At 37.1% G+C, this 23,522-nt stretch overlaps 1 protein-coding gene across 2 annotated transcripts in view; it reads right to left on the bottom strand.

Moving 5' to 3' along the window:
• DPYD (dihydropyrimidine dehydrogenase) overlaps positions 1 to 23,522 on the bottom strand; it is a 337,856-nt gene that overhangs the window by 278,443 nt on the left and 35,891 nt on the right. For both annotated transcript variants that reach the window (XM_014884797.2, XM_088170031.1), the window contains exon 3: positions 11,479 to 11,561. In XM_014884797.2, the coding sequence (XP_014740283.2) occupies positions 11,479 to 11,561 (83 nt within the window). The remainder of the gene's footprint in view (positions 1 to 11,478; positions 11,562 to 23,522) is intronic.

The raw sequence follows: 23,522 nt of genomic DNA on the forward strand, positions 1-23,522 counted from the left end.
TTAAAAAATTACTATATATAGTAATAGTATACTAAAATAGTATACGAGAATTACTACATATAGTAATAGTAATCACTAATTTTTAATGTGGCAAGAGTAGAAATATTAAATACTATTAAAATAGGAGTTTAAAAAGTAGTCATACTATTTTAAAACAACTTATTTATTTTAAAATATTATTGTATTGTAATGGTATCAGATTATAAATCAAGTATTTTTTTTTAATATTCTGATGGAAATCACATTATATTCTTTCCATTACATTCCGTTCCATATACAAATTAATTATTAAAATTCATTTGAATGAGTGCAATTCCATGGTGATGTTTAGAAGAGTTCAGGGTTTATTTTACACGCCTGCTCCACAAAGAACCTTGTCACTGCCAATACTCTGTGCACCTTACAAAGCCCAGCCTAGATAAGCTGTCCGGGGCATTCAACACGGCAGGAGACATCACTCGAGAATAGTTTGTTCCTTTATTCTGTTACACCTCTTATGTTTGTCTCACTCTGCAAGCAGCTTCTTTGTACAAATTGTTGCCTCAGATCCTAATCTTCCTCAGTCCTAGAGATGCCCAGAGATGTAGCAGCCTTGCCCTAGCAGTGAAAGCAGTGAAAGCTTCTGGGTGGTGTCCTGAAAAACCTAAAGTGGTCCTGGGCTTAAATGGTTGCCCATCAACTTTTCAATAGCAAGCTCCAATGGAACAGATTCCGTTGTAAAGTATCTTTGTTCTGAAGAAAGAAGGATGGAAAACTGTTTCTGTGAAATTTTATATCCAATTAGCTGAATGTATGGTACTGATTCCAGTATATCTTAACAACTTACTAAAAAAAGCCCAGTACAATTTACAGTCTTACTTTCAATAAACAGGTTGATTCCATCAGAACATTAAATTTAGATAATATTTTCTTGGTCTCCAAAAAAAGCCTCCAGTAAATAAACAGGATTTAAATTCAGAAGTCTACAGGGGAAGGACAGATTAATTTTGATGGAAGGTAAATATCTTAGGGCACAGCTGGACCCACAGTTTAATCTCTGAAACACCCTCACCCCAACATACAAAATATTTCTAGGAAAATGGATGTTTGTTCTTGCATCCAAAAACCACAACAGCCAGTATCATATAAAGCTAGGACTCTTGAGAGGCAGTAAAAAAAGTAAGTAGCAGTAGCTAATAATAGTCATTATAACCAAGGAGTTCTAAACATGGTTTAACCCCAGCCAGCAACGAAGCCTGACCAAGCCACTCATTCACACCCTCCTGATGAGGAAGAGAATCAGAACGGTAAGAGTGACAAACCTCATGGGCTGAGATAAAAACAGTTTAGTAGGTAAAGCAAAAGCTGCACATGCAAACAAAGCAAAACCAGGAAGGCATTCACTATGCTACATTGGCAGGTTAGTGTCCTGGGAAGAGACAAAGACATAACTCTGAGTGTCTGCCCCACCTTTCTTCCCCTCCACACCTGTCTGGGATATCCCTTGGGTCACCGGTCCTGGCTGTGTCCCCTCCCAGCTCCTTGTGTACCCCCAGTCTCCTCACTGGGGGGTGAGGAACAGAACTGGCCCTGACTCTGTGCAAGTGCTGCTCAGCAACAGCGAAAACATCCCTGTGTTATCAACACTGTTTTCAGCACAAATCCAAAACACAGCCCCAGAGCAGCTACTGTGAAGAAAGCTAACTGTATCCCACCCAAATCAGCACACCACCATAATCAGAAAAGATAATGATTACCTGGCAACAACGAACATACAACAGAAAGACACACTATAATGCAATTTTGAGTGAAGATTGTATTTTTTCCTCAAACCCTTAGCTTTGCTTTTGTGTCATGAACTCCAAAGTACTCAAAGACACCCATAGCAACAGAAAGTTCAAGGGCAACACAAAGGAGTAAAAAAGATTACGCTCTTTCAGGCTTTTGAGAACTACAGTATATGTCTGAAAAGAAACAACTAGAGATATATGTAAACAGCATTTGTAAAGACAGACTGGTTTCTGACTGTAGACAAAACAGTAGGAAATGGCCTTTGTTAAATACATGTGGAATGTGTACTCTCAATAGGTTGACTACAGATTAAACTAATGACTTCTATATAAAACAGCATGAGCTTCAACATCTTCCACTAAAAGATCTGACTTCTTTCCCAAAGCTGCAACACACCCAGCTTCTGTGTACATCTGACTTTCATTATCGTTTATAATGGTAAAATGCACCTTCTACCTAAACCATCCAAAGCCCTGCAACATAAAATCAAGCATCAATAATCTACAAAAAGCCATGGTTCATGGCAAAACCACCAGCAAATTTTATTCACTCATATCTGTACTTTTTAAAAAAAATCTATATTTCACGAACCAAAACCTTTTTTGAATTGTATAGGCTGGTAGTCCATACTGTATACATTGTCTTTCTGGCAATCCAGTGCACATTTTCCTGAATGCTAATGGTAGCAAAGAACACATTACAGAAATATTCTCAAACTTTGCATTTTAAAAAGTAACAAAGAGTGAACCCATGGAGTGAACTCCAAATTCTGAAGTGGAATTTTCTACTCCATTTGCACACGAGTGGCTGTTAGTCACTGAAAGGTACGATGCTGCACCCCCTGCACGCCACCTTTGGAGCCTTTGTGGTAAGCCATCTGTCACAGTGGTTTTCAAAATCTCTTTCTCCACCAACATCAGACAATATCTCCTGCAGTTTGTTAAAAACCAAATTTTGACTGTTATCCAATTCTTTTCTTTAAACCATAAAACTAAATGGTTCAAAACAAAAACCAGGCTCTCCTCAGCGGAAGTGACACAAAGTAGGGGTTTTATTCCTCCTCTCCCCTCTGAAATATTTCTTGGGAATGCTACACACAAATAAAGAAATTATGTATTTACCACACTCAGACCCAAAGCATATTTCAGTCACAGTAATGCATATAAAAGAGCATATGAGAAATATCCAAGATTTTATCAAAAATGTTCATGTAAGATGTTTCCTAAAGCACATTTCAGTATATCAACAAAAGTAGCAATTATAATGCAGTTCCCAAATCTCTGAATATTTTTTATTTTGCTATTTTACTATATTGCTTGCTATTTTGCTCACAATGCTTTTGTTCTATATCCATCTAGGGGTTATATACACTACAAGGCATAATTCAAACCTCTGATGTAAAGTAACTGTAATCTGTGTTGCCGATTGGAATAGCAAAAAAAATTCAATATCCTTTCATATTTTCCATTCAGAAACATCATCAATACACTATCTTAGGTCAGTAAAAGTTGTATTTGTCAGTTTATCCTGGCTAAATGACTAAAGGAACATTCAAAGGAAAACAATCTAACTTATCTTGATCTTCTCCCCATAAATATCTAAATAAACCAGCCTATCACTGGAGCAGTTACATTCTTTAGTGCTGAAGTTAAACATTATCACTAGTTTCACAAAATTTTCCATATGAGTTATACCTGACACATGAAAAAATGGACTTAACACGTATCAGAACCTTCTTTTTAATTGCAAAACGAAATATGAAGTTCTTTAACTCTCCATAGAAATGACAAAGACTATGTAAGTTCTAACAATTATCACAAAAATAATTACATTAATGTCATGGGTTCCTATACATGCTTGATGTTACAGCTCTGCAGCATCTGTCTGTAGAGAGAAATTATTCTATCATGGCCAGATCTGAGCAATTTTTTCCCCAGCTCTCAAGGAGTGGCTAGTGGGTGACTCACAAGGTACTTAGCCAACAAAGAGCACGGTAAAATTTCATGGGCACAGCTTAACAGTGCCTTGTTAATGCCACTAAACAGCTTCCAGCACATAAGCAGCTTGGTTAGTCATAGCTATCCTTATCCAGGGCAGTCTTGCACTGCAAAGGCATATGGCTAATGCTTCGTCAATGCAAGTGATGTTGGCAATCTGTTTGATCTGTAAGGTAAACTAAGAATTATAGTGAAGTTCTGATTTGAAAATGGCACTCAAATTTAAACTCATATTAGCCACATGGATTTTTACAATGGAAGTACTATTAAAAGTTCTCAAATGCTTCTAACATTCTGCTTGCATTTCTATGCAACTCCAAACGTGACTAGAAACACTAGCATTTTGCAGCATCTCCTCATCTCCATATGCTATTAATAATATGGTAAATTTATAAAATTCTGAAGATGCATATATAGAAAATAAATTCCAAGAAGAGCAAGATAAACATACCCTAAACTCCACCGTTTCATGGGATTTTTTTGTTTTCACTCTGAGAACACCTCTGCAGTTAATTTTTTTAGGAAATATCTCTAGGCCAAATGCAGTCTAAATAAAGGTCTAAATCAATAAGCCAATCAGTGGCTTACCTAATTAATATGTCCTCTGTGGCAGAGGGTGTTTGTTTCTTGGTGCTGAGATAGATCCATCAGAGGAACACAAGCTAGTCACTCAAGATGCAAAGTGTTGTTGCAGTTTGGAAGCAGCACAGCATTTTTGTTAAATACGCAATTAAAAAAAAAAAAAATCAATCACTTCCTTTACCCCAAAAAGCAGCATTCAAGTGATTGCACTGAGATAAATATAAATCTAGAAGAAGGTAGAAGAGAAACTTGGATTTACTCCCTCAGTCTGAAATAAACACACCAACACAAGGCTAGTGGCTACTTTCACAGCATCGTTAAGTTTGGAAAACATCCCTGAGATCACTGAGTCCAACCTTCAACCAAACACCACCTTGTCAACTAAACCACAGCACTAAGTGCCCCATCCAGTTGTTTCTTAAACACTTCCAGGGATGGTGACTGCACCACCTCCCTGAGCAGCCTGTTCCAATGCTTGACAACCCTTTCAGTGAAAAAATTCCTCCTGATGTCTAGCCTGAACCTTCCCTGGCACAGCTTGAGGCCATGCCCTCTTGTCCTGTCACTGTTTGCCTGGGAGAAGAAGCCAAACCCCACCTTACTAAACCCTCCTTGCAGGCAGTTGTAGAGAATGGTAAATTCTGCCCTGAGCCTCCTCCTCTGCAGACTAAACCCCAGCTTCCTCAGCTGCTCCTCACAGGACTCACTCTCCAGACCCTTCCCCAGCTCCACTGCCCTGCTCCAGGCTCGCTCCAGCCCCTCAGTGTCTTCCCGGAGGTGATGGGCCCCCAGCTGGACACAGCACTCCAGGTGGTGCCTCACCTGTACAGGGGCACAATCCCTGCCCTGCTCCTGCTGGCCACACCATTCCTGATGCCACTGGCCTTCTTGGCCACCTGGGCACACGCTGACTCGTGTTCAGCAGCTGTCAGCCAGCACTCCAGGCGTTCTCCCACTGGGCAGCTTTCCAGACACTCTTCCCCAGCCAGCAGCACTGCAGGGGCTGTTGTGACCCAAGTGCAGGATCCAGCATGTCACCATTTTGAACCTTACACTCCTGGCCTCAGCTCATCAATCCAGCCTAGCCAGATCCCTCTGCAGAGCCTTCCTGTCCTCCAGCAGATCAATGCTCCCATCCAACTTGGGACTCTTCTGCAAACTTACTGGGGGTGCACTTTATCCCCTTGACCACATCATCTATAAAGACAATGAACAGGACCAGGCTCAGTACTGATCCCTGGGGACCAGCACTGGGGACCAGCTGCCCACTGGATGCAGCAGCATTCCCCAGCACTCTGTGCCTGGCTGTCCAGCCAGCTCTTAACCCAGCACAGGCTGCACCTGTCAGAGCCATGGGCTGCCAGCTTCTCCAGGAGAATGCTGGAAAGTATTGAAGGCTCTACTGAAGTACAGAACTTTGGAATACTGGAATTCACTACAAAGGCTTCCACCTCCCCAGAACATGAAGGATTATTTGAACAATCTCTGAGACCTGGACCAAGCCTTTACTCCTCTTAATTCACCTTCCCTTTCAATTTACCTGAGATTGGTCCTATCTCCCAGAACAGTTTAAGAACAATACAGGAAAGCAAAATCATATTTAACATGACATTTTCTTTTCCTTATTTCCTTATACTTCATGTCTGTGTTTCCTCTAACTTTAGAGCTCTATGATGTTTTTTAAAATGGGAAAATCAAGTTGCCTGACTCAGAACCAGAATATGAATCCATATTTGCCACATCTCAGGCCAGAGCCCTAACTAGTCAGTTACTACGTGTTTTTTAGTTTGCACTGCAGACTTGTTTTGTTTACGTGTTTAAATTTCCAGCTTTTACTCTGCAAACTAATGAATACTTGAGGATCCTTGGAACTTCTTACACTGCAATTTTCTTGAGTTTTGCCCAGTCATAGAAACTATTTGTCAAATACATCTGAGAGTCTAGACCATATTAAAAGAAGCCTGATTATTACTAACCCCAGCTTGCACAGTTGTCAAGACAACAGTGAATATCATCATTAACAGAAACTGTTTCTAGCAAACTGGAAATCACAGTTGAAGCTTCACTCCCTTGTTCATATTATCCAAAACCATATGCAAATACATGAATGCAAAAGAAAATTGCAAATGAACTTTGGTATCTTTTATACTGATTCAAACAGATAAGCAAACTTTCCCATTCCAAAGTACGAGTAAATGTTTCAGTTTTCCTTTAATAATAAGAAGACTACACAAAAATACTCAGCTTTAATTTTCACTTGCAAAGCTTTCACACATACTCAGTGTTCACAAGACAGACCATATCCACCTATAAGTAGGACCCATCTACGTATTAACACCTCACCAGCCTCGCTGATTGCTCACTGCCTTAACCCACCATGGTGGCTTACCAATTCAGTTGATAAATAAGCAATTGCAACACTAGATTCAGAAAAAGTTTCGTCTGAAATGCTACAGCTTCACTTGTCTGACACCAGGCTCATGAAATGTACACTAGACACAGGTCTAAAACACCGAGTAACATATAACAGTGTTCAAAAGCAATCTACCACCTACTGAGTGGTGACACTCCAAAGGGTTGGGCTGCTGTCAACAGGCTGGAGGACAGGCCTACAGAAACCACATTAAAAACAAATAAACAAACCTACCATGAAATCCTGGCACTGGGGAGGAACAACCCCAGGTACCAGTGCAGGTTGCAACCAACCAGCTGGAAATCAGCTTTACAGGAAAGGCCCTGGGGGTGCTGAAGGACAAGATGAACCTTGAGACAGTCCTGGCAGCAAAGGCCAGCAGCACCTGGGGCTGTGCCAGGTACAGCATTAGCTGTAGGCTGAGAGTGGAGATTCTCTTCTGCTGCCAAGTACTGGTAAGACACACCTGGAGTGTTGTGTCCTGTGCTGGGTTGCCCAGCACAGAAATAAGGATGTAGAGGAGTGAGCCCAGCAGAGGGGCACTGAGGTGATTACAGGACTGTAGTGTCTGTCATACGAGGAGAGGCTGACAGACCTGGGGACATGCAGCCCTGAGCAGAGAAGGCTCAGGGGGGAATCTTATCAAAATGCATAAATACCTGATGGGAGAGAATAAAGATAACAGAACTAGATTGTTCTTAGCAGTCCCCAGCAAAAGAGTAAGAAACAACAGGCACAAGCTGAAGTGGAATTCTGGTTTTAAATAAAAAAAAAGGAAGGGGGAGATGAGGAGGGATGGTGGTGGCTTTTTTATTTGAGTTTTGCTGTTGTTTAATGTGAGGATGTTTGCCTATACCATCTGTGAAACATCCATCCTTGAAGATATTAAAAAAACCTTGTTGGACACAGCCCTGAGCAACCTGGTCTACTTGATCCTGCTCTGAGCCAGAAAGATGGTACAGACCAATGACATCCAAAGCAGAGGATGTGTAAGACAAGCCACATCAATGTGGGAAGAAAATATTTTCTGTGCTATTAATATATTATTTTTTTTAAAAATTAAGTAGTCTTTATTTCATCTTTGTCTTTTTTTTCCTTCCTAATTTTTACTCTTGGGTGTGTTCTATAATGCACATAAAATATTACTATAGTGGTAATACATGTATAAACATACAACTATGGAGGATGCATGCTCAAAAATATTTTGCTGGTATACAATCAATACAATGCAGAGACCACAGATTTAGATCATCTTCAACCTCCCAATTTCATCAATTCTGCTTCTCTCTCTTGATGACAACAATGAATGCCTGTACACAGAGTGAACAGATTCAGCAGGAAAAAGAATCCCTGCCAGCTGATGTCTGCTGCTTTTTGAAATGTGTCCTTTTTAAACCCAGTAACTCACTAAACCTTACCTTTGTAATTTATTAATATCTAATTTTATACTAATAACTGAGTTTGGATTTCTGCCACACTTCTCCTAAAAGTTACTTTATAATTTGAGGGAGCAGAGATTTCATTATTGCTTACTTAATTTTAAGACTCCTCAAGGCTACTGTACCCTACTTTCCCAGAGGAGTGCTTACTATAGCAGTCCACATTCTGGTTTCACCACCTATGAAAAAGACTACCAGTGTCAGCACCCAGCTACACCACTTCTTGCTCCTCAAATACTTATCTCCTTGTAGCAGACAAACCAGTCTAAAAGCTCCTTTAAAATTGTAGATGAAGCTTTACTGATGATTTGGATCCAGATTTTTCTCTGTGATTATATATTAAAAACAAATTGAGCTTTTTTTAAAATCAGTGCTCTTACTTATGCAACCTGACATCATACGTATATTGCTACATAATATACACATTCAAGGTAAGCAAAGCAGTAGTCTGTCCATTTATAAGCTCCAATTCAAAAAACTAATGGATTTTTATTGTTTACTTCAGCTTTACAGCTGCATTAAAATATAGTAATAAATAAAACATTTGGAGAACATTAACAAAATAAGCAAAACATTAACTGAATTGAATGCTTTATGATTTTATGTGCAATCACAAGTAAATCAAATTCTTAAAATACCACTCTTTATATACTGAATGATGGCAAACTACTATCAGCTCATTATCTCATTCAAAACCTAAAATAAATGTAAAGTAGAGGTAGAGGAAGTTCATAGGCTTTGTGATAATTTCAAAACCCTTCAGAAAGTTTATTTCACATACATCTATATACATAAACAAGAAAGATAATTTTCATGTAGCCTTAATTTGAATACTGAAGAGCTGGAAACAGAACAAGACCCTTCTTGGATATTAGTATTTGTTTATGCAGAGCACAGTGATACTCATAGACTAGAAGTGTACTGAAACCAATATTAAATTGACCATTTTTCTCAAAGATGAAGTTAAAATGGAAGGTCTCGTTCCAAACAGGAGCACTGGGAAAAAGTGTTCATTGTATTTCTCATCTGGCAGACCAGTAGTACCACTCTGGGAAATCAGAGAGGATTTGGGCAGACTGCCCACTCAACTTAAGGCTCATCTGAGATCCACATATATCCACTTAGCTACCCAACTAGGATTTTTTGTTGCTGTTGCTTTCATGCCCACATGATTTTAGTGCTTTTGTGCAATGTGCAATCCTCTCCACAAGCTTCCCTTACCCAAAGGAGGCAGGTACCTCATAATACTGAGGTCAGCAAATCTGTGTCCTGCCATACCTGGTCCAATGTCCACTCCTGTCATTGAAAGGAAAAGTGAACTTGAATCTATAAAAATGTACCATTTGAATTACACATGTACAGATAATCTTGGGATCCAAACAGAAAAATGGAGCCACCCAGTAAATGATTTGACTACACAGCAGTTGAAAGAACTGTACAACCTAAAATAACAACTGTCTTTTAAACACATATAGAAAAATATGTGCACTTACATGCAAACACCTGTCTAAATTAACATTTTGCACCTTTCATGTGACACTCAAGTATATTATAAAAACACACTACACTATAAATTTAGTAAGTCAGGTATTTTCTTTATCTCAAAATGAAAAAGCAACTAAGGAAACAACCAACCATATAATACTGACTGCAATTAAGAGAATTCCAGTACTGCACAATATCTGTCACTCTTCACAATCAATAACTATTTCTCAGAATGGGTTTTACACCAGCAAAAATAGCCAGGATACAAATTTATGAGATAGTAAAGTGCTTTTGCACAGCAAAGAATCACGAGAATCTTCTAAACAGGCTTTGTAACAGAAACATGACCTTTGAAATGCCAAAGCTCCCCTTGCTATTCAATGTTGATCACCAAAGAGCTGTCAGGTTTTTTTTAAAAACTCAAGTTTTTAAAATATTATCCCTGCTGAGTCATGTATTGCAAAACGTCACAAACCTGAACACTGTTACAGGACAGCAGCAACACGAAATGCAATTTTCTGGAAATACTAAATTTTTGGTTTCATTTGCCAAAATTTCCCCAAATCTTTAAGTCACTTTCCATTTAGTGACACTACATGCAAGATTTATGTACACAAGTGACCAACTACACTGGGAGAAAATCCTAAATGTATGAAGCAATAGAAGCATGAAGCAAAAATCATTATTAGAAAGGTGAATGCCATTATTTTCAGTTATTTGCAGCACTGGTAGTTGAAATGCTCAGAATACTTGTAGATAAGAATACCTTTTCAGACAGACAGTGTACATGGGACAAGCATCATGAACATAAGTCACGCAAATCAAGTCATTCACACATACCCAGAAATCTAAAGGGATAACGGACACAGTCAAAGCAAACAGGTGTATTTATTTTTTCAAGCATATTCTTAGGGGGGTTGTTGTTCTTACTTTTTACTGCACTGGTTCAAGTGTAAGAAGTTATTCTGATATCAGGCAAGCAAGATGAAGCACTGTGTTTGCATCACTACATTTTACTATCCAATTTCAAAACCTTTAAAAGCGAAGCTTATATAATTTTCTGATTCACAGATAATACTATAAATAACATCTTCCTGATTATTCAGTGAGTTACTTTAGAAAACCTGTCTTCAATTCCACCACCTTTCAGCATAGTAATCATTCCCTTTTCCAGGCACTATAGCTGGCAAGTTGGAGTCCTGTACCCAGATACTCTGCAGTGCAAGCAAGGATGGCAGAAAATTTATCTGACTAATTTTAACCTCCTCTAATAACTATTAAGTGCAACAATATGATGATATTAAACAAAATATACATCTCTGCAACACGTCAAGTACCAGATAGATTTTTACATTCCATTATCAAAACCAAAATCATGCAATTTTGGTGATAAAATCAGAGTACACAGGAACTACATACATAAAAATCAAATTCAATTTAAAGCAAATACAGGTTTGTTCAAACACCACTGTACAATTGCTTTAACACTTACAGAATTTAGATGAACAATATTTTCATTCACCCACAGTTTAGTATAAATATAAAGCAAGGCACCCCTTAAGCATTTTAAATAACAAATTAAACATTTACATTTTTTACTGTGCAGTCAGGCTTAACATTTATGCAGCTTCAAAACCAAAGTACAGCCTCAAGGGAAGCCTCTCCACTGACAAATTAATACCTTAGAGAATAGAGCTGAATGGTGGCAATGAACTCATTTGTTCCCCCAATAATGAAGAATGACTCTTTCTTTACCACATCTGTGACTGTTGCTATGGTGACCCAGACTTACCTCATTGCTTCTCGAAGTGCTCCTCGCTCACTAAGAGTCGTGTGCTTGATGTCATCAAAATTATTTTCCAGTTTCTCACAGTTCTGCAACAAATGGACATACCCATGTAAGGCTCTTAAACAGTTCATTGTAGATGTATTAACGGTATTCAGCATCATGCAAACAAAACTGATTTATGTTACCTCAAATTATGCATTCTGCTTTAATTACATGAGAGTCATTAAAAAGACATTGAGAACTCAGAATTAAAGTAAACATGAATCTTATTATATGGTTGTCATGGAAATCACCTTATAAATTTTCCATAATTAAATTTATAGAATTTTTACTTTTTCTTCTTTACATTTTTTTTTTCATTTATCTCTAGCTACAATGCTACTATAACACACAGACAGGAGAACAGAAACCTAAATGAGCATTTTAGATTATAATAGAAGTTATAAATTTTGTCCCAGCAAAACAGGCAGTGTTGTTGGAACAAACCACTCATATTTAATTCCTATTTAATTTAATTTTTAAAACATAACAGAAATTGAAAAGAGTAATTGTTTACAGAGAACTCAACCACAATGTTTCTTCCAGATTAGAGCGCACCAATATTTCTAAAAGTAATATGAAACCAACAATTTTGCCACAATAAATGAAGTAAAACTGGGATATATTCTGTAAATTATTACTAACTGTGTGACTGGTTCCATCACTTTAGAGCACTGATCCTTTTCTTCTGCTGCCACAAAGACAGTAAAATTGATTCAGAAGATGCCGGGAAGTGCAGTAATTTGTGTCTGCACAAAGTGAGTCTGAAATACCAGCGAACAAGAATTCTCTAATCATCTGCATCTTCCATAGGATTTTTATATTCTCCTGAGGCTTCATCAATACAGGAGGCTTTTAGGTTACCCCTGTTCTCCACAACAACTTTCTCCAATACCAAAAGTTACCTCTGGGAGGCATAATTTTGCCATATGGGTTTAACAGAAACAAGTTGCAAGAACAGTTCCTATTGCTAACAACCTCGAAGGCAGGATTGCCAGGCTCTATATGTAGCCATAATTTAAAATAAATTATGGGCACTATTATGTGTGCATATTGCTTTCATAATATTTAATAAGTAAATTAATTTTTTAAGACCACATCTTAAAACTAGTTGTAATAAATACAATGAGAGCTACCTATTGTTTTTTCTTATTTGCATTGATTCTTTATTTTCATAATTACATTCAATCTGAGGCTACAAAAGCATTACTGAAAAATAAATCATTAGATCCTTGTAAATGACCTAGCAAGATATTTTAGCTTATCCAATTAACATTTAAACTATCATTAGTTTTAGATAAGATTATAGACTTTTTAATACGACGTTTTAATGCTTTAACAAGACATTTCTGAGTAGAAAAATGAACAGAGCTACACATACTTGGATCTTTTGACATCTTTCTTCTCCTTTGTAAAAAGTACGCATGTCACAGTAAGTCTTATCCCACAGTTAAAGTGATTTGTTTATTTGTATTACAATCAGTTGTCCTTTGCATAGCAAAATCATACTCAGAGTCAAAGGGACTGCAAAAAAATATGGAAGCTGTACAATGAAGTATTCCATTATTCACATTAACGTACACTCATGTTCAGCTCCAAGCACATACAGGCAGGCTAGTAATTTCAAATATATAAAAGAAATCCAAATCAACAATACTAATTAATGAAGGAATGAATTGACAATTCATTCAATTCATCAATACTAAGATGCAAGTACCTGTGTAAACAAAATTAAACCTCCTAACCTGCAGGAAAACAGAAGCTAGAGGAAACATAATTTGGAATATTGCTCCAAGAGCCAATGTTTTAACAATCCTGTGTCACCAGCGATTCAGGAGAGGTTCACAAAATGTGAGCATCACACAATTCATTCTTGACCTTGTGATATAAGGCATATAAAAGTAACAGACGAACCAAAGCACACAAATTTATATCAAATACACAACTAACTAAGATTGAACAAGTTAAAATAACTGGTACTGTCCATGAAGGAAATGCTGAATTCAATTCATTTGCTATTTGTCTATATAGACCATACCATGTTAATTGGCTGAAGGATAGCAAAGGTGGCCCATAACTAAAGAAAATGTTGGGATCATTTAGCCTTACACACAAAATACTCCATCTCACCTACATCCCCAATATTAAAATGACCAGATAACGCAGAACAAAAAAAAAAAACCAACAGCAAAATGATATACTCAAAGAATAGATGCTCTACCAATTCACTTGGCAAGAAGGTGAACTTACTTCTATCATTTCTGAGAATTGTTTCTGGACAGTATCTTTCTCAGCTACTTTCAGCCAAATAGCTGTCATGCAAGGTACAGTAGCTGGAGAGCAAACCACAGAGTCATTAAGAGAAAATGAGTTAAAAACTGAGCCAGAAGCAAACTCTTGAAGGAGAATGACCTCATAGGACCATGCCATCAGTTACTGCATTTGTACTGAACAGGAGAGCAGGCAAACACTGATCATACCCACTGCTTTTCCACTCATGCAAGCATGCCTGATCCTCTCAGAGGAAGGAGAAAAGGGTGTCTGAAATACCAAATATAAGCATAGCTACAGGTGCAGAGATGGCACTTCATGTGTCTGAGTATCAGCTCACATGTGATACTTGTAGATTATCTGAAAGGGTATCAGTTTCTGAGAGGCTACCAGTACCAATAAAATTGTAAGCATGAGAATACTCTGAAGAATATTTCTGGGAACAAGACAACTTCAGTAGACCATGACCAGGGGAATTTTACATTCTGAAGTATTAAATCAGTAGCAAAACCTGAGCTCATTCTATTATCCACGTTACCAAATAATTCACATGTATAAGCATATTGCATAGGACAGTGTATTTTGGCCCATTATTTATCACAGATTTAAGTCTAATGAGCAATTCAAGTCCAAGGTGTTTCATTTTGAGCAGCAGCTAAAGTTAAAAATCAAAATGCAAGCAGTGAAAAAATTGCTTTTGGTGGCTGACTGCCAAGTGATTTTTTGTGGGTATAGCTGCAGTCTAGAAGTTTTAACTCTATGATTCAATAATTATATAGCAGTCTATATGTTATCACTGTTGGCAGATCTATAGTTATACACTAAATTAAATATCACCCTTGAGAAGTTTGGGAGGAAAAAAAAAATACAGAGTTGCAATTAGGGAATGGTCATCATAAGTCAAAATACCATTACATGGAAAAAGGCCATGTAAGTGTCTAAATGCTGCTTCTTATAGGATTCTAGGATAAATACTTGGAATTCTTTTACTGTACCATAAAGCAAGAGCTGGAAGCAAGTATTTATATTTTATCTATAAATGAATGGCTTGTTTATGATATGAGAACTTAAGCTTCATGACAACTAGTTTAAAATGGAGATGTGGACTGGATATCCACAACTATCTGTGGTATCACACACAGCATACTGGTAAAATGTATAACCAGAAATGAGAAAGGTGAATAATGAGTGTATGAAGATGAGGAAGAAGGAAGATTAATGAACAAGTTGAAAAGCTTTTCCTCTCATAACCTCAAAAATACAGCTTTTCCCTGCTGCAATTTATTTTTGTTAATAAAATAAACTTCAGGCTTTGGGAGCAAAGACTGTGTGCTCACAATTCTGTATTTTCAGTTATTTTAAGTGACAAGTCCAAAGTATTCTGTCATTAGTTGAAGAAACCATCTAGCTCAAGTAAGAATAGAAATAAAGAAATCCTCCAGTTTTAAATAAAAACCTAGGATATTCTGGCAAAAGTGAAGTCACACTTTTTAAAACCCATCTCTCAAAATTCATCAGCTTAGCTTTCTTGCACGTTTTTGTCTTGGATGGAAAAGCCCTCTTTGTTGACTTATTGGAAAATAATTCTTAATTCGGCCCATCAAGTGAAGAATTTTGCAGAAGTAGCTCAGAAACCAACAGGAGTCTATTGCCTGGTGTCACCACTGAGGATCTCCCAAAATCACAAAAGCACTGCTGCCTCTGCTCTGCCACGACAGGACTAAGAGTCATTCTTGAGAAGACTGTAACTCCAACTTGCCCATTCTGTGATACAGTAGGGCTAAATACAGCCCCACTCCCATTGAAATCAACCATAAATCTTCCAAGCATCAAAACAAGATTGGGATCACATTAAGCCATATCCTGCTACTTTAAATCTATCCTGAAATCCTTCACAGAAAACTTTCAAAATTACAGATAACGTCTCTAAACATTTTGAGATAGTTGAGAAATAAAATTCTTTTGTACTGACAACAGTCTAAGATCTATTCTAAGGCAGCCTGCACCACTGAAGTTGAGTAGATCTTTTATCCTTGTTGATACATTGCCAAATTAAAAGCCCCATTGAAATAGCATCTCTCTTCTGTGAAAGAGGGCTTTAAGGTTAGTACTACTATTGCTAAATTCTCAGAATTCATTGCTTCTGCATGGTTTCAGAAAAGTTTCTTAGAAAGCTTGAGTGAATCTCACACTTTTAATGTCAAACATTCTGTGCTAAACATAATGTAAAGCAATTGAAAGACAGAATAGCTCTCACCTATTCAGTTAAAATTTACTATTACTGCTAATGCTAAAAAAATTTTTTTTTCCCATTTTCTTTTTTATAATCCATGAGAAAGATTCCTCGAGTATGTTGTATTAATTCCCTACTATTTATGCAGACAAATTTAATTTATTAATTCATTAAATGTATTTGTACCTAGATTTCTGAGTCCTTAAAATGAGACAACCTGGTCCAAATTCTGAAGGATTTACTAGCTCACTCTGACAATTTAACTCATTATGTTTAAGAAGGTAGGTTCTAACAACAGATTACCAAAACTGTTGGGGACCTACAAAATCTACTGCCAATACCTACATCTGGGACAGATTCAGCAGGAAGATTCTCAAATTTTGGTCCAAAAAGTCCCCGCAATTTCAAGTTCCACATATGTTACAAGGGTGACTACATCAGCTAGCTCTTTTGAAAATGTTGGCCATACTGTAGAAGTGATCTCCTTTAACAAAGTTGTAACAAAAATGCTGACTATTTTGGGGGGGACTGTGTAAAAAAGTGTAGAAAGCTTATTTTCATATTGATATATATGAAATGTTAACACAAATAATCACTTATTTCAGAAGTCTGAATTATTTCATCAGCAGAAAACTTCAGAAATAACGAACTTGTGTTTTATAAACCTAAAGCAACACTATAATAGTAATCTAAACTGTAATATATTGCTGCAAGGATAATTATTAAGGGAAAACACAGCTGACATTTTCTGATTTATGCACACAATCAGAGATGGAGTCCAAGGACTGTGACATAATTATCTTCATGCTAACAATTTTTGTAAATCTCTTGACAGAATTTTAGCTAATTTTAAAATGCCTTCTGAAGATTAGCACTTAAAACTGTTGGGGAAAATAGCACAATTTATTAGCAAGGGTATAATTGTAAACCTTCCAAATACTCATTGTGAATATCATTTAGACAGTAACTCCTGCTTTAGCAGCTGCTATATAAGACTCCAGTTTATGGAATCTTGAAACAACAGAGAGAGTAGAATCTAATTAAACAGGATTACATGCCAAAGAAAAATATTAAAAACAGACTAATAGTCAATTGTTATGAATTTGAAATAGCACATCTTTTGATGTTAACTGTGCTTTATTTCAATGAAACCTAAATATTCTTAGCAGACTCCTTTCTTGATTTGGAACAGACTGTCTACACTGCAACAACACAAAAAACTAAATGATTCCACTGATCTTGTCTCAATGACTTAAGCTCCCATCTGCTATAAGGTAAAATTACTTACATATATTGCATTTATTCTAATGTTATTCAAGAGCTAATAGCTGTATTCCATACAGGAAGCCTCCTGAAACTGTCTTCATACTGAGCAACTAAACAAAACTGATGCCATTTGCCAGAGGGCCTTACCTTAAGAGCAATCTTAAAAACTAAACACGTAAAATGACTGTTGGATCCTATCTGTAACTTATTATCATCTTTGCAATGTCTGCTTACTAAATTCTTTCTTCCTATTTGTTGTGACTCATTCTCAAGGGGTTCTTTTTCCAAAAAGGGTGAAAGAGCAGCTTTAAACTGCTAACTGACCAGTTGTTCACAAGGCAAAAACAGATCTGTTAAAAAAAAAATAAATAGGTACACATTCCTAATATCTGCAGAAAGTATATTGAGCCTTCAGGTTTATTTACGTAACCTTTGACTGCATGCCATTCATAATACATGAACATTTCTTCTAATATTTTTTCATTACATTATACAGTCACATTGGCCAGACAAGCTCTTAGAGAAATACAGGTGTTACTACATCCAAAAAAGCAGAATTCCAACAGAAAACCAGACTAAGTGTTAGCAATCAAATAAAATCAATACAAAAATCATTAAATAGAATTGTGGGAGGCTTTAATCAATGCCTTATTAGCATAACCATGTTAATTTTGTTGGGGTTTTTTTTAGCAGTATATTAATTTAAGGCCCTAAAAATAGCACACATGCAAACTCAAGAACAAGTATCACGTTTTCTCCACAAACAGGAATATATTGCTAATACAGGATTGATACCAGGAAATACTGATGCATGTACTGTTTTCTGAAACTGCAAGTGTGGAGTTTTGTTAATAATTACTACAGAAATACTACAGTTAAAGCAACGAGAAATTCTGAAGTGAAAGCAGACAATTTTGGATTTTTTTAACTTTTCCCAGTTTAAAATATGGCACATTTAATCCTTAAAGACAGGTAATAATACAGAAGTTAATTACTTGTTAAACATCGTTAACACTTTAGTTTGCAATTTTACTGGGGCTGTGAAAGATGTTCAGTTCAGAGATGGTATTCTGTAACTTCCTTTTCATGCTGTTTCACGCACAAATTTCAAGTGGTAAATTTATCACAGCCTTCATGTTCACATAAGGGTATGGTATCTTGCTTGAATTCAACCTGCTGTTGTCAGAGCAGATGCAGACACCACGTGTTTTGGCAATAGATAACACATCAGATAGTAGTGATACAGGGAGGGTGAGAAAAAACATTCTGAAAGGACCAAACATGCAGCACAAAAAATAGTAGACCAAGGAACTCAAAAGAATAAAGGGCTTCAAAAGAGATGCAAGAAACCAGAGGCACAGCGGGAAATAATAATGGAGCAGAGAACACAGGTGATGCCACTAAATAGACAGGACAATTTATAATGCTCCTTTCTCTTGTGACTCAGCTTTAAAAGATAGAGAAAACTTTCAGGGAGGGGAAAAAAAAAAAAAAAAAAGGAAAACCTTTGCCTCTCACATTTTTCTTTCTCTTTGCAAAACAAATGTTAAACTTAATCAGCAGACGAATGAGAAGACTTAGGGACAAATTACTGGTCCCTCTGCATCTAAAGGGATACTTGTAAGACCCTGTCCTTTATGGGACAGGGGTCTGTAGCAGAGAATAATACAAATCATGAATATCAAAAGCTTCATCTAAATATTGTTTCTTTTTTAATGTGTTTGCAGTCATGCGTTTTTCCTCTTGGAGAACCCGACATTCTCAACATGAATTTACAATCTAATTCTTTAAGAGTATGAAGTTTAAATAAAGAGACACAGGCTCTTCACAGAATTTCTAAATATACTGCTTCTACTTGATAGTGAAAATATAGCTAATGATTAAGAAAAAAATATTCCAAATGCTGTACTCCCTTCCCCTCCTATTACTTTCACATACCTCAACCCTGCTTGCTTTTCCCTTGAGGTTCTTTACTCTGCTTAGGCAAATATTCCCTTGACTCACTGAGATTAAATAAAATGAGAGTATGCAGGTAAAGACCAGACTCATATTGAGAATTAACATTTACAGAGCTCATAACCTGAGAAAAAAGGAAGAATCTTTAAAATGTAGGTAGAACTATACTCCTAAGGAACAGATTATGTTCTTGACCTTCAACAAAGAGCACAAGAAAAAACATACCCAAAAGCCCTTGCTCTTTTAGAACCCAAATGATGAAGAATTTAAGGAAATAACCCCACATATTTGAGAGTACTTAGAGGATACCTCTTATTTTTCATGCATAGCTGAAGAATTATCAAATACCAAAGTTTTTTTTTTAAATTAAAATTACAATTAAATGCTTAAACACCATCCTGAAGCAGTATGGTCCTGCCTTATGCAGTGGAATAAAAGCAAATTATATCTAACAGGCTTGCTTCCTCAGTCCAAGATGCTGCCTCTCATCTCTTACATGGCACATTAGATTGTCCAACAGCAGTATTTTTCAGACAGGCCATAACAAAACATTTTCTTTCATCATACTGTTGCCTCAGTATTTTTTAAAAAGTAAATAAAAAATTTCCCAACCAATTCTCCTGAAGCTAATCTGCTTCAGCTTTCTCATTGTTTTGCATAAGATTCTTGCCAAAAAAACTGGATTTCAGAGGGGTAGAGTTAATTTTCTTCACAGCAGCTGTTCTGGGGTTGTGTTTCGGGTTTCTACTGAAAACAGTGTTGGTAACATAGGGATGTTTTAGCTATTGCTGAGCAGCACTTACAGAGCATCAAGACCCCAGGCAAGGAGTGCACAAGGAGCTGGGAAGGGACACAGCCAGGACAGCTGACCCCAGCTGACCCAAGGGATATCCCAGATCATATGCTCAGCACATAAAGCTGGGGGAAGAAGGAGGGAGGTGCAGAGTGGTTACTCTCTGCAATACGGTTTAGTGGCTATGGTGGTATGAAGGTTGGAGTTGATCATCTTGGAGGTCTTTTCCAACTTTAAGGATTGTATGATGGTTTGTCTTCCCAAGTTCCCATTATGTGCAATGGAGCTTGACTTTCCTGGAGAAGGGTGAACACCTGCCTGCCACGGGAAGTCCTGAATCAATTCCTTGCTTTGCTTGCACGTGCAGCTTTTGCTTTGCCTACTAAACTGTCTATGACTCAACTCAGAAGTTTTCTCACTTTTACCCCTCTGATTGTCTCCCTCATCCCACGGGGGAGAGGGGAGGTGAGTAAGTGTCTGTGTGGTGCTTAGTTACCAGCTGGGGCTAAACCACAACAGTGAGGTCATACTGAGGTCCTTTTCTCCTAATTTTACACACCACGTGTCTTTATCTCCAGTTATAGAAACATGTGCACCGCCCCCTTCCACATAATCCTTACTAAATTGTGTGCTCCTAATTCTCTCCAACATCTAAAATACTTACATAAAATAGTATTTCATTCCCCTGGAAAGAGCCTGAAAAGATAAAGATGTTAAATACAATGCCAGCAGCTGAGGAACTGTACCAAGGGATTAGACTCATATACACTGAACACCGTAGGATTTGAGACTTCTGGGCTCCAATCAACCTAATGTTTCTGTCTGGGAAAAATTCCATCCTCTGTCTGCTTGGCTTAGGAGAAGAAAACAGCAACATGTGAAATACTTCAGTGTTATGACTGAAGCAATTCCACAAAAAATATTACTAATGTCACCAGGTGTATCACCAGGTGAATTATCCAGAGAAGAGTATATACACTTCTATTCTGGCTTACCGTGTTATCTAAAATTAGCATCAGTATCCCATTGCTACTTAAGTAGCAACAAAACAAAGCAAAATATGAAACTGAGACTAAATTTCCTCAGAGGAATAACTGGAAATACTCAATTCACTTGAGAAGTGTCTATCCAAGTCAAAGAAATGAGTATTAGAAAAAGGCTGCAGACAGCAAACCACAACCCTTGTATCAAAACCTTGGTGCAGTTGTGTTACATGCTGGCATTTTATTCCAGATTTTCCATCACTATCATAGCTCATGAAAGCCTGAATCATAAAAAATAGTAATAATTAAATAGTTATTAAATAATAACTAATTAAATCTGAAGTTCATTCATGAACTATGGACACTATATGCAAACACCCAACAAAATATTATCTCAGCTCTTATGTTTTTATCTGTATGTTAACTCAGAAGTAACTATAGCTGACAGGAGACATGACAGGAGAAGATACATAACTGAGTTGACAAATCACATATCTTTGGGAAAAAAAGATAGGCTGTAATTTCTCGTCTATTTCCATTTTATTTGGGATTCAAAAGACATGTCCTTGTGCTGAGATGTCCAGAAAAGCCAAGTATTTAAGCACGTTTTATATTAATTGCCATCTAAAATAGCTAAATCAGCTATTCTGATTTAGAATTTTCTAAAATTTTCTGTTTTCAAAATACCATATAGAAAAAAAATTGTGCAAAGACTACTATAATTACATGTATCCCTTACTGTGCTTAGCAATGACTGGTATCTCAAAGCTTACTGCAAAAGATACAGTATGACAGTGACCTCAGACTCTGTAATATACACTGAGTCAGAAAAAACAAATGGAAGTGCAAAATAAAAAAGGAAAGCATAAATAAGAATGCAGAAAGACTCACAAAGCTGTTTAAGAGTCTACACAACTACCTATTTTTAAATATCACGCACCAAGCCAAGTTAGTCAAAATAAAAGCTTACACTTATTGCTAACGAAGAAGGTGGAAAGTCCAGTATTGGTGGCGAGGGTGTGGGAAAGGAACAACAAAGTAGGACAGTACAAACATTTAAAATGCTTTTTCCCCTCTCAAAAAATACTCAGAAAATCAGAGGTATAAGCCTATTACAATGGTTGCGGATCCTATGAAGTTATCACCATCTGTTGTGCCATCTATTTACAGACACACAAGCATAATCAAAAATTAGGGAAAACTGCTCAAATAACAGCAATCTTGTTTGAAGATACCATGCATGTTTAACCAGCTTTAGAATCTTCCAAAAGAAATATAAGAAAATAAGTGGTATTGATTTATTTTCTGTAAGAAACTACGTGAACAAGAACATTCCTATACACAGAAATGAACAGGGCTTATGTGTAGCTACATCTTTCAGCAAGGCATTCAAAAGAGCATTAAGAGAATGCTGCTGTAATGATGCTTGTTTATTCACATGTAGCTTGAGAACAACATCCAGGATAAACATATTGCCTCAGGTCTCAGTTCCATTTACTGTGTTAGAGAGAGGAGCACTAACTGCTCAATACCTCACTATGGCACTATGCACTCTTCCAGTTCTGTATCTCATTTACTGTCTTCTTTGTAAGGTTTTTACTTCTTTGGAAGCTTTCATGTCTCAATCTGAAGAGTTGTCTTCTCCCAAAACCTTCTGGCCTGCCTTCAGACAGCTCAGGCTGCAGTATTCCCCTTCTTGTCAGCCTCTGGGAAATTGCTATGTTCAAGCTGATATGAACAATACAAACATGGCCCAAAGCAATAGCCAAGCACCTTCCCAGCAACTCCCAAGCAATCAGGGCCGTATGGAACTAAGATACACCAGAAGGGAACTGCAATGCATGACTCCTAGATTTGAATTTGGCTTAGCACTCTTTGGAGGAGTCTAATTCAGGTTCCACAAACAGTGCTCAAGACATTTGGGCCAGGTAGCACAGCTCCTGAGCTAATTAAATGGGTCTGTCAGCTAGGCTGGCTCTGGCACAGAATTTTCCTCACATTGCTATGCTATTCAAGCCTATGAATGGCTCCAGCTATTCCAAGTGAAGGCCTTTAAGCTCCCTGAGCACTGCACAGGACAGACCTGCCCCTGCTTATTGTGCTTAACTTGGAGAGTACGAACAACCCATTCCCTCTGTGCAACCAGTGCTTGACCTAGCACCCTTAGTATAATCACCCACATTTTTTCAATAAAATGCAATAACCTACTTTGGAAATGCTATTTCCAAACAGACAGATTGAATAATTTCTAAATAACACTGAAACTCTTACTTTAAATTATTTTTCCTCTCTGGGAAACATATTGGACTTATTAATCAGTCCCCAGCTCCTGAGTGTCACTGCTGCTATTGCATATGTGCAAACAGAGTAATAGGAATGAACAGGATGATGCAAATCAAAAAGAAACAAAAATCATCATTCTTTTAACATCATTACAAAATTTCTCCCTTTTCTTGAAGTCATTTTTATCTCTGATTTTTAATTCTTATTCCTATGCAGCAATTTC

This window comes from Sturnus vulgaris, chromosome 9 (assembly GCF_052056855.1).
Source record: "Sturnus vulgaris isolate bStuVul1 chromosome 9, bStuVul1.hap1, whole genome shotgun sequence".
NCBI lineage: Eukaryota > Metazoa > Chordata > Aves > Passeriformes > Sturnidae > Sturnus > Sturnus vulgaris.